General features: G+C 62.8%; 1 protein-coding gene across 1 annotated transcript; it reads left to right on the forward strand.

The window, feature by feature from the left end:
- The first annotated feature begins 874 nt into the window (after positions 1–874).
- Positions 875–11,869, forward strand: PHF8 (PHD finger protein 8). Its single transcript, XM_038126522.1, has 17 exons — positions 875–1,049; positions 1,466–1,551; positions 1,784–1,892; positions 2,987–3,147; positions 3,691–3,832; positions 4,370–4,556; positions 4,988–5,150; positions 5,908–5,995; positions 6,349–6,455; positions 7,262–7,353; positions 7,989–8,078; positions 8,554–8,721; positions 8,823–8,908; positions 9,317–9,396; positions 10,133–10,218; positions 10,775–10,887; positions 11,545–11,869. The coding sequence occupies exons 1-17, from the start codon at positions 952–954 to the stop codon at positions 11,867–11,869; spliced, it is 2,181 nt and encodes a 726-aa protein (XP_037982450.1). The 5' UTR covers positions 875–951.
- The last annotated feature ends 264 nt before the right edge of the window (positions 11,870–12,133 follow it).

Consider the following 12,133-nt stretch of genomic DNA (forward strand, 5'->3'; position numbering starts at 1 on the left):
GCAGCACCGGGCCCGGGGTCGGCAGCGGCGGCGGCGACCGGGCGGCGGCGGCGGAGCGGCCGCGAGGAGCGCTGGGCCTTGCCGGGGCGGGCTGCGGCCTAGTCGGGAGGTGGCGGTGGGGGGGGTGCAGGCCTCGCGGTATCCCGCAGGCCTGGGGGGCCTCCCGCCGGCCTTGAGGGGGTGTCGGCGGCTTTTTGGGGGTCCCCAAAGCTTTTAGGGGGTCCCGCGGGTCTTTGGGGGGGGTCTCGGGGACCCACAACGCGGGGGGAGGGGGCGGCCGAGACCCCACGGACGCTGTGAGGGGACCCCGGGCCCTGCGGCGTTTTTGGGGGTCCCCACACGCTAGAGGGGCGGGAGGGACCCTGTGGGTGCGTTTTCGGGGGGCTCTGGGCCCTAGGAAGCCTCGGGGAGGGGGTCCCAGAGCCCTGGTGACCCTTGGAGGGATCTCACACACCAAGACCCTTTTTGGGGAGGTCTTAGGCCCTCATCAATACCTGAGGAGGATCCCAAGTCTCCGCTGACCCTTTTGGGGTGCCCCCGGCCTGTAGAGGGTTTTTTGGGGGGTCGTGCTCCCCAGTTCCCCTCAGGGTCCTCTGTAGTCCGCGTTTTGGGGGTGTTTTTAGGGGAGCAGCCGAGGGGTTGTGTGTTTTTTTTTTTTTTTTTCTTTTGAGGGAGTTGTTTGGGGGGTGTTTTTGGGGTATCTTTTGAGCTTTTTTTTTTTTTTTTTTTGGGTTTTGCTGACGGTATTCTCTGGGGATTTTTGAGGCTCTTTTGGTTTTTTTTTTTGAGGCTGCTCTTGGGGTGTTCTTGGGGGTGTTTTTTGGTTTTTGGTGTTTTTTTTTTTTTTTTTTGAGGGGATTTTCGGGGGTCCGGCGGGCAGCGCGCGGATGTCCCGGGCCGGGGGGGGTCGCGGGGGTCCGTAGGGTCGGGGGTCGCCCCGGGGGCCCGGCCATGGCCTCGGTGCCCGTGTACTGCCTGTGCCGCCTGCCCTACGACGTGACCCGCTTCATGATCGAGTGCGATGGCTGCCAGGACTGGTTCCATGGCAGGTGGGACTGGGAGCACTGGGGGGTTCTGGGGGGGGGTCTGGGAGCTCTGGGACGGGGACTGGGAGGTGCTGGGGGTAGTGGGAGGCATCTGGAGGGTGCTGGAGGGAACTGGGAGGCACTGGGGGGGTACTGGGAGGTGTATGGAGGGTGCTGGAGGGGACTGGGAGAAGTTCAGGAGTCACGAAAGGGACTTGAGGGGGTACTGGGAAGGACTGGGAGATGCCTGGGTGGTACTGGAGGGCACTGGGGGAAGTCTGGGGGGGGCTACGAGGTACTGGGAAGGTCTGGGAGGTACAAAGAGAGTTCTGGGGTGTGATGGGGGTTACTGGGGAAGTGCCTGGGATTTACTGGGGGTTACTGGGGAGGTGCCTGGTGGTTACTGGGAGGCACTGGGAGTTACTGGGATGTCCCCACAGCTGCGTGGGGGTGGAGGAGGAGGCGGCGGCGGAGATCGACCTGTACCACTGCCCCCAGTGCGCCGTGCTCAGGGGGCCTTCTGTCAGTGAGTGGGACTGGGGGGACTGGGATGCGCTGGGATGGGGGTGGGGGAGATGCTCTGGGCTCCCTGTGGATCCCCCCCGTGTCCCTCTGTCCCAGGGGTCCCCGTGTGTCCCTGTCCCCACTGCGTCCCTCTGTCCCTGGTTCCCCGTGTGTCCCTGCCTGTCCCTGTCCACGCCGTGTCCCTCTGTCTGTCCTGTGTGTCCCTGTCCCCACCGTGTCCCCCTGTCCCGCAGTGAAGCGACGCCGTGGCCCGGCCAAGGCCCCGGAGCAGGACCCCGGCCGTCCGGCCCGGACCGGCAGCGCCCAGTTCATCCGGGAGCTGCGGGGCCGCACCTTCCCCAGGTGAGGGCAGGGCCGGGCGCGGGTCAGTGCTGGGCGCTGGTCAGTGCCAGGTGAGGGTCAGTGCTGGGCGCTGGTCAGTGCTGGGCGCTGGTCAGTGCTGGGTGAGGGTCAGTGTTGGGTGCTGGTCAGTGCTGGGTGAGGGTCAGTGCTGGGCGCTGGTCAGTGCCAGGTGAGGGTCAGTGCCGGGTGCTGGTCAGTGCCAGGTGAGGGTCAGTGTTGGGTGCTGGTCAGTGCCAGGTGAGGGTCAGTGTTGGGTGCTGGTCAGTGCCAGGTGAGGGTCAGTGCTGGGTGAGGGTCAGTGCTGGGCGCTGGTCAGTGCCAGGTGAGGGTCAGTGCCGGGTGCTGGTCAGTGCCAGGTGAGGGTCAGTGTTGGGTGCTGGTCAGTGCCAGGTGAGGGTCAGTGTTGGGCACTGGTCAGTGCCAGGTGAGGGTCAGTGCCAGGTGAGGGTCAGTGCTGGGCACTGGTCAGTGCCAGGTGAGGGTCAGTGCTGGGCGCTGGTCAGCGCTGGGTGAGGGTCAGTGCCAGGTGCTGGTCAGTGCCAGGTGAGGGTCAGTGCCGGGTGAGGGTCAGTGCCAGGTGCTGGTCAGTGCCAGGTGCTGGTCAGTGCCAGGTGAGGGTCAGTGCCGGGTGCTGGTCAGTGTTGGGTGCTGGTCAGTGTTGGGTGCTGGTCAGTGCCAGGTGAGGGTCAGTGCCAGGTGAGGGTCAGTGCTGGGCACTGGTCAGTGCTGGGTGAGGGTCAGTGCCGGGTGAGGGTCAGTGTTGGGTGAGGGTCAGTGCCAGGTGAGGGTCAGTGTTGGGTGCTGGTCAGTGCCGGGTGAGGGTCAGTGCCGGGTGAGGGTCAGTGCCGGGTGCTGGTCAGTGCCAGGTGAGGGTCAGTGCCAGGTGAGGGTCAGTGCCAGGTGAGGGTCAGTGCCAGGCACTGGTCATTCTTAGCGCGGGTCAGTCCAGCTGCACCCCTTGCACAGGTGAGGGTCAGTCCTGGGGGGTGTCAGTGACTCCCAGGGGCTGTTGGTCACTCCCAGGTGACATTGGGCATTCCCGGGGGGTCTGGGGTCACTCCTGGGGGTCTCACCCCCCTGCTCTGCCCCCCAAGTGCGGACGAGGTGCTGCTGCGGCCCAGCGGGGCCCAGCTGACCGTGGAGTACCTGGAGGAGAACAGCTTCAGCGTGCCCATCCTGGTGGCACGGCACGAGGGGCTGGGCATGACCCTGCCCCCCTCGTCCTTCACCCCCCGTGACGTCCTGCACCACGTCGGTCAGTCTGGGGGGGGCTTTTGGGGGGGTTGGGGGCACCGAGGGGTCCCCAGGACCATACAACAGGGGCAGGGTTGGCCCTGTAATTTCACCCCTTGTGCTCTGTTGGGGGGATTCTGGGGGGCCAGGTGAGGGTCTGGAGGGTCCCCATTCATGATTTGGGGTGCACGAGGATGTCTGGGGGTGTCTGGGGGTCCCCAGGACCCCGCAGTATGGGCAGGGTCCTCCCTATAACTTCACCCCCTTGTTGGCTTCTTAAACTGTTTTGGGGCGCCCTGGGGGGACGGGTGAACACCCAGAGGTTCCCTGTTCAGGGTTTGGGGTGCTCAACAAGGTTTGGGGGGGGGGATTTTTGGGGTTCCCCAGCTGGTTTTGGCTCAGAGAGGTTTTGAGATGCACAGGGAGGTTTGGGGAGGGAGTTGGGGTCCCCCTGGCCGTTTTTGGGGTGCTCGGGCAGTTTTGTGGCACGCAGAGAGGTTTTTGGGGGGTTTTTGGGGTCCCCCCAGCCGTTTTTGGGGTGCTCAGGCAGTTTTGGGGCGCGCAGGAGCTGACAAGGTGGTGGCCGTGCTGGACGTGGGCCGCCAGGCCGAGCTGCGCATGCGCCTCGGGGACTTCGTGGCCTACCTGGGGGGGCCCCGGCGCGAGCGCGTCCTCAGCGTCACCGGCCTGGAGTTCTCGGACACGCGGTGGGTCCCAGCGCCTCCCCCTCCTGTCTCCTCCAACCCCAGGGACCCCCCAAAATCCTGGGTCCTCCCCCTTTCCTTCTCTTCCAACCACGGGAACCCCCAAAATCCCGGATCCTGCGCGCCCAAGTGCCTCCAAAATCCCGGATCCTCCCCCTTCCCTCCTCCCCCAACCGCGGGAACCCCCAAAATCCCGGATCCTCCCCCTTCCCTCCTCCCCTAATCACGGGAACCCCCAAAATCCCGGGTCCTCGCCCTTCTCTCCTCCCCCAACCACGGGAACCCCCAAAATCCCAGATCCTCCCCCTTCCCTCCTCCCCCAACCACGGGAACCCCCAAAATCCCGGGTCCCCCAACCACGGGAAACCCCCAAAATCCCAGATCCTCCCCCTTCCCTCCTCCCCCAACCACAGGAATCCCCAAAATCCCAGATCCTGCCCCTTCCAGGCATCCCCCACTGCATCCCCTCCCCCCTGGGGTACCCTGCTGCCCCATGGGGGGGTTCCCCAGGCCTTGACCCCCGTTTTTGGGGTGCCCCAGGCTGTCCAACCTGGTGCAGACCCCGCGGATCGTGCGGAAGCTCTCGTGGGTGGAGAACCTGTGGCCGGGGGAGTCGGCGCGGGAGCGGCCGAGCGTGCAGAAATTCTGCCTGATGGGGGCCAAGGACAGCTACAGCGACTTCCACATCGACTGCGGCGGCACCTCGGCCTGGTACCACGTGCTCAGGGTACGAGGAGGGTTTGTAGGGGGTTTGAGGGCAGTTGTAGGGGATTTGAGAGCAGTTATAGGATAATGTGGGTTGGGAGTTTGTGATTACAGCGACTGCAGGGGCACCTAAGTCTGGTACCTCGTGCTCAGGGTACAAGGGGGGGCTCTGCAGGACTCTAGGGGGGGGGGTTTAGGGGCTTTTTAGAGGGAATTTGGGGGATTTTTGGGGCAGTTGGTGCTGGGGGTGTTGGGCTACACTGACTTCCACGTTGATTGTTGGGGCACCTTGGCCTGTTACCTCGTGCTCAGGGCGCGAGGGGTTCTGCTCCAGGGGTCTTGGGGGTTTAGGGGCTTGTAGAGAGGGTTTGGGGGGGTTTTAGAGGGCATTTGGGGGATTTTTGGGGGAATAGAAGTCGGTGGTCTTACCTGTCCCCGTCACCTGTGCCCCAGGGCGAGCAGATCTTCTACCTGGCGCGTCCCTCGGCTGCCAACCTGGCGCTGTTCGAGGCCTGGAGCAGCTCCCGGAACCAGCCCGAGCTCTTCTTCGGGGACCAGGTGGATCGGTGCTTCCGGTGCCACCTGCGCCAGGGCCAGACCCTCTTCATCCCCACAGGTGAGGGGGGGGGTCGGGGACAGCTGGGCACAACCTCGGTGTCACCTGTGCCAGAGCCCAAACACACCCCCACTGTCACCTGTGCAAGGGACAGACCCCCAAACACATCCCCAGTGTCACCTGTGCCAGGGCCAAACCCCCAAACACACCCCCAGTGTCACCTGTGCAAGGGACAGATGTCCCCAGTGTCACTTGTGTCACCTGTGTAATGGACAGAGACCCTTAGTGTCACCTGTGCCAGACCCCAAACACATCCCCAGTGTCACCTGTGCCAGGGTCAAACCCCCAAACACATCCCTAGTGTCACCTGTGCAAGGGACAGACGTCCCCAGTGTCACTTGTGTCACCTGTGTAAGGGTCAGAGACCCTCAGTGTCACCTGTGCCAGACCCCAAACACACCCACACTGTCACCTGTGCAAGGGACAGACCTTAAACACACCCCCAGTGCCACCTGTGCAAGGGATGGACATCTCCAGTGTCACCTGTGCCACCTGTGCCAGACCCCAAGCACACCCCCACTGTCACCTGTGCAAGGGACAGACCTTAAACACACCCCCAGTGCCACCTGTGTCACCAGGTGAGGGTTTGGTGGCCTCAGAGACTCCCAGGGTCTCCTGGTGGGGTCAGACAAGGGCTCCCGGTGCCTGTCCCAGTTCCCCCAGTGCCCCGTCCCAGTGCTCCCAGTTCCTCCAGTGCCTGTCCCAGTTCCCCCAGTGCCCCGTCCCAGTGCTCCCAGTTGCCCGTGTGTGTCCCCAGGCTGGATCCACGCCGTGCTGACCCCCGTGGACTCGCTGGCCTTTGGGGGGCACTTCCTGCACAGCCTCAACATCGGCATGCAGCTCCGGTGGGCTGGGGCGGGGGGTTTGGGGGGGCTTTCGGCAGGGTTTGGGGGTGTTTTTGGGGGGGCTGGGTGAGGCTTTGGGAGTTTTGGAAGGGTTTTTGGGGTTCCGGGGGTGTTTTTGGGTTTTGGGGGGGTTTTGGGGGTGACTTTGGGGAGGGTTTGGGGGGCGAGCTTTGGGGGAAATTCAGGGGGATGAGGGAGGGATTAGAGGGTTTGGGGAGGGGGTTTGGAGGGGCTGGGTGCGTGTTTTGGGGTGCAGGGAGAATTTTGGGGGGGCCTTCAGCCTAGCAGGTGCGGTGGGGTGCCCGTGGGCCCCCCAAAGCTCTCCCTGACCCCCCCAAAACCCCCCCCCCCAGGGCGTACGAGCTGCAGCGCCGCCTCAACACCCCCGACCTGGCCAAGTTCCCCAATTTTGAGACCGTCTGCTGGTACGTGGGGAGGCACCTGCTGGACACCTTCCGAGGTGGGTGCCCCTCCTGGGGGGCTGGGAACACACCTGGGGGGGGTTAAAACCTGTCTGGGGGGGTTGGGAACCCACCTGGGGGGGCTCTAAACCCACCTGGGGGGGATCTAAACCCGTCTGGGGGGGCTAAAACTTGTCTGAGGGGGCTGGGAACCCACCTGGGGGGGGTTTGAACCCATCTGTGGGGGATCTAAACCCACCTGGGGGGGTTAAAACCTGTCAGGGGGGGGGGGCTGGGAACCCACCTGGGGGGATTTGAACTCATTTGTGGGGCTTTAAAACCCACCTGTGGGGGATCTAAACCCATCTGGGGGGCTTCAAACCCAACTGAGGGGGCTCTAAACCCAGCTGGGGGGGCTGGGGAGCCACTGAGGGGGGGTTTAAACTCATCTGGGGGGGCTCTAAACCCCTTCTGGGAACTTTAAACCCAACTGAGGGGGCTTGGGGGGGCTGCAAACCCACCTGGGGGGGGATTGAAACTTGTCTGGGGGAGTTTAAATCTGCTGGGGGGGCTCTAAACCCATCTGGGGGAGTTGGGGATCCCCCTTAAGAAGGCTCTGGGGGGTCCCATCCCAAATTTTTGGGGCGTCCCTGAGTTTCCCACGCTGGTTTGGTGGTTCCTGTTCCCAATTTTGGGGTGTCCCTGTGGTTCCCACGCTGGTTTGGTGGTTCCTATCCCAAATTTTGGGGTGTCCCTGTGGTTCCCACGCTGGTTTGGTGGTTCCTGTCCCCAATTTTGGGGTGTCCCTGTGGTTCCCACGCTGGTTTGGTGCTTCCCATCCCAGCGTGGGGTTTTTGGGGTGCAGGGCTGCGGGAGAACCGCCGGCACCCCGCGGCCTATTTGGTGCTGGGAGCCCGAGCCCTGACCGGGGCCTTCCGAGCCTGGACCCGCCGAGAGGTTTGGGGGGGTCCTGAGGGGTTTTCGGGGGGGGTCCTGAGGGGTTTGGGGCTGTCTAGAGGGATTCTGAGGGGCTCCAGGGGGATTTGGGGGTGTCCATGGGGGTTTTGAGAGGGTGCATGGGGATTTTGGGGGGTTCCAGATGGATTTTGGGAGGGTCCCGAGGGGTTTTGGGGGGATCCAGAGGGATTTTGGGAGGGTCCCGAGGGGTTTTGGGGGCATCCAAAGGGATTTTGGGAGGGTCCCAAGGGGTTTTGGGGGTTCCAAGGGGTTTTGGGGGGATCCAAAGGGATTTTGGGGGGTTCCAAGGCGTTTTGGGAGGGTCCTGAGGGGTCTTGGGAGGGTCCTGAGGGATTTTGGGGGGATCCAAAGGGATTTTGGGGGGTTCTAAGGGGTTTTGGGGGGATCCAAAGGGATTTTGGGGGATTCCAAGGGGTTTTGGGATGGTCCTGAGCGGTTTTGGGGGGCCTAAAAGCAACTTTGGGGTGGTTCCAAGGGATTTTGGGGGGCTCTGGAGGGGTCCCGGGGCTGGGAGATTTTGGGGGGGCGGGGGGAGGTTTTGGGGTTCCTCAGGTTTGGGGGGTCCCATCCATTTGAACCTTTCCCCCCCCCCATTTTAACCCTTTCCCCCCCAGGTCCTGGCCGAGCACGAGCAGGAGATCCCCGAGACCGTCCGGCCGGGGCAGCTGATCAAGGAACTGGGCAGGGAGATCCGGCTGGCAGAGGTGAACTGGGAGCACTGGGAGGGACTGGGGGGGACTGGGAACGACTGGGGGGGCACTGGGATGGAATGGGGGGGACTGGGAATGACTGGGGGGGCACTGGGATGGAATGGGGGGGACTGGGAACGTCTGGGGGGCACTGGGAGTGACTGTGGGGGGGTGGTGGGGACTGGGGGGCCACTGGGAGGGATTTGGAGTGCACTGGGGAGGGACTGGGAGCAACTGGGGAGGGACTGGGAGCAACTGGGGGGGACTGGGAATGACTGGGGGGGCACTGGGATGGAGTAGGGGGGCACTGGGAATGACTGTGGGGGGGTGGTGGGGACTGGGGAGGACTGGGAGGGATTTGGAGTGCACTGGGGAGGAACTGGGAGCAACTGGGAAGGGACTGGGAGCAACTGGGGGAACTGGGGTGCCACTGGGAGGGGCTCAGAGGAGGTTTTGGGGTTACTGGGAGCTCTGTGTCCCCTCCCCACAGGAGCTGTTCCAGCAGAGCACGGGGATGTCGGGGACCCCCTTCGGGCCCCCCTGGGGGGTCCCAGCCACCAAAAAGGGGGGGCCCCGCAAGCCCCCCCCCAACTCCCGCCCCCTCGACGATGGGGGGACCCCGAACCCCCCCCCAGCCCCCCCCGAGGAGGACGAGGAGGTGAGGGGGCACTGGGAGGGACTGGGGAGGGACTGGGAGGGATTGGGGGAGGGGTGGATTTGAGGTCCCCCTCCCCCAAAACCTCTGGGTGCCCCCCCCAGGTTGACCCCCCCAGCTCCAGCCCGGACGAGACGGACCCCGACTCCGAGGGGGACCCCCAGATCCTGCTGGCCAACGGGGGGTCTCGGTGAGGGATGGGGGCACTGGGGGGGGTGGTCTAGGGAGGGTCCCTGAGAGCATTTGGGGAGGTCCCAGGGGGCTGGGACAGACTTTGGGGGGGACCCAAAGGATTTTGGGGGAGCCTGGGGGAGTTCTTGGGTGGTTTTGGGGGGAACTGAGGGGTCAGGGAGGGGTTCCAGAGGGGTTTGAGGGGGTGCAGGATGGATTTTGGGGGGATCAGGGATGAGTTTTGGGGTTCAGGGAGTCCAGGATGGATTTAAGGGGGGGTCAGGGATGGATTTTGGGGGAGTCTGGGATGGGTTTTGGGGTTTGGGGGGGTCCCCCTGACGCCCCTGCCCCTCAGGCCCCGCCGCAGCCGCGCTGGGGGGCTCTGGGGGTCCCGGCCCCCCCCATCCCCCCCCTGCTCCCCCCCCAGCTCCCCCCTGGACCTGGACTCGGAGGAGGAGCTGCAGATCGACGAGACCCCCCCGCGGCGGGGCCCGCGCCGCCTGCCCCGTGGGTACCCCCAAAACACCCCCCAAAACACCCCCAAACATCCCCAAAAACACCCCCCCAAACATCCCCAAAAACACCCCCCAAAAGGCCCCCAAACACCCCCCAAAACACCCCCTGAAACACCCCCCAACATCCCCAAAAACATCCCCAAAAATATCCCCAAAAACATCCCCAAAACATCCCTAAACTTGACCCCAAAAACGCCACATTGCCTGCCCTGTGTGTACCCCAAAACATCCCCAAAAATGTCCCCAAAACCACCCCAAACCTGACACTAAAACACCCCCCAAAACACCCCAAAACTGAGCCCCAAACTTGACCCGGAACATCCCCGTAACGACCCCAACATCCCCCAAAATCTCATTTTTGGGGTGTGACTCCAACCCCTGTCTTTGGGGTGATCCCCCAGTCCCCATTTCGGGGTGATCCCAGTCCCCATTTTCAGAGTCTGATCCCAATGCCTGTTTTGGGGTGACCCCAATCTCCATTATCAGGCTGTGACCCCAATCCCATTTTCGAGGTGACCCCAATCCCATTTTCGAGGTGTCCCCAATCCCATTTTCGGGCTGACCCCAATCCCGTTTTTGGGGTGACCCCAGTCCTGGTTTTGGGGTGACCCCAATCCTGTTTTGGGGTGACCCCAATCCCGTTTTTGGGGTGTCCCCAATCCCATTTTTGGGGTGTCCCCAATCCCGTTTTTGGGGTGACCCCAATCCCGTTTTTGGGGTGTCCCCAGGGCTCCCCCGGAAGCTGCCCCGGGCCAAGCCCTGCTCTGACCCCAACCGGGTGCGGGAGCCGGGGGAGGTCGACTTCGACATCGAGGTGGGTCTGGGGGTGACCCTGGGCGATTTTGGGGGGCTCTGGGGGGGGTTAAGGGATTTGGGGGTGTCCTGGAGGGGGTTTCTGGAGGGATTCATGGAGGTTTTGGGGGGACACCCCAAAAGTGGGGATTTGGGGGGTATTTCTGACCCCCTGTCCCCAGGAGGGTTACACCACAGATTGGGGTGGTTTTTTTGGGATATTTTGGGATATTTTTTGGTATTTTGGGATATTTTTGGGGTATTTTTTGGATACTTTGGGATATTTTTGGGGTGTTTCTGACCTTCTGCCCTCCAGAAGAATTACACCTCAGACTGAGGTGGTTTTGGGGTATTTTGGGGTGGTTTTGGAGTATTTTTGGGGTGTTTCTGACCCCTGCCCCCCCGGAGGCTTACACCCCAGACTGGGGTGGTTTTTGGGGCATTTTTGGATCGTTTTTTGGGTGGTTTTGGGGTGTTTCCGACCCTTGCCCCACAGGAGGATTACACCGTGGACTTGGGGTGGTTTTTGGGGTTACTTTGGGGTGTTTTTGGGGTGTTTCTGACCCCCCGATCCCCAGGAGGATTACACCACGGACGAGGAGGATGAGGGGGGCGCGGGGGGCAGCGCCGGGATCCTGGACCTGCTCAAGGCCAGCCGGCAAGTGGGGGGCTCCGAGTACCCCCAGCTCAGGTTTGGGGGGGTCTGAGGGGGGGCTGGGCTGCCTTTGAGGGGTCTGGGAGGGATCCCTGTAGGATTTTGGGGGGTAGTTGTGGCTTTTGGGGGTCCCTGGAGGGATTATTTGGGATCATAAGGTTGGGTTTTGGGGGTCCCTGGGGTAGTGGGGGGGGGGGCTTTGAGCAGGAGCTGGGCTGGATTTGGGGGTCCCCAGGGCTGGGGGAGGGATTTGAGGGGGGGGTTTTGGGGAGTCCCCAGGTATTTTGGGAAGGCTGGGGTTGGGTTTTGGGGTTCCAGAGGGCTTTAAGAGGGGGCTGGGCTGATTTTGGAGGTCCCCAGCTATCTGGGGGGTCTTGGGGGGGGGTCACCAGGTGCTTTTGGGGGGGCTGGGGTGTAGTTTGCAGGGGTCCCAGGGGGTTATTTGGGGTCAGACAATGGGGTTTGGGGTTATTTGGGGTCCTGGGTTGGGTTTTGGGGTTATTTGGGGTCACGGGTTTGGTTTTAGGGTTTATTTGGAGTCCTTGGGGAGTTTTGGGGGTCATTTCCGTGGCTGGGCTCACTTTGCCCCTCTCCATCTCCTTTTTGGGGCTGTCTCTCCTCAATGTGAGGATCCCAAATGTTCTGTGACCCCCCCCCCAAACCCCAATTTTCCCCCCTTTTTTCCCCCCACAGCGAGGCCCCCGCCTCCCCCAGCACGCGTGAGGCCATCCAGGGCATGCTCTGCATGGCCAACCTGCCCGCGGGGACCCCCCTGGGACCCCCAAACTGGTGGGGAGGGGGTGGGGGCACCGAAAGGGGGGGTCCTGGGGGGTCTGGAGGAGCCCGCAGAGCCCCTCCTGCCCCCCGGAGCACCGACAGCGAGGCCGAGGGGAGCCTGGACGAGCAGGACAGCCTGGGGGCCTGCTTCAAGGATGCTGAGTACAGTGAGTGTGACCCCAAAAACATCCCAAAAACACCCCAAAAATACCCCAAAACCCCCCTGCTTCAAGGATGCTGAGTACAGTGAGTGTGACCCCCAAAAACCTCCCAAAAATACCCCAAAAATACCCAAAAAAATACCTCAAAACCACACTGCTTCAAGAATGCTGAGTACAGTGAGTGTGACCCCAAAAACATCCCAAAAACACCCCAAAACCCCCCTGCTTCAAGGATGCTGAGTACAGTGAGTGTGACCCCAAAAACATCCTAAGAACACCCCAAAAATACCCCAAAACCCCCCTGCTTCAAGGATGCTGAGTACAGTGAGTGTGACCCCAAAAAC

The sequence above is a fragment of the Motacilla alba genome, unplaced genomic scaffold, assembly GCF_015832195.1.
Source record: "Motacilla alba alba isolate MOTALB_02 unplaced genomic scaffold, Motacilla_alba_V1.0_pri HiC_scaffold_35, whole genome shotgun sequence".
Classification (NCBI taxonomy): domain Eukaryota; kingdom Metazoa; phylum Chordata; class Aves; order Passeriformes; family Motacillidae; genus Motacilla; species Motacilla alba.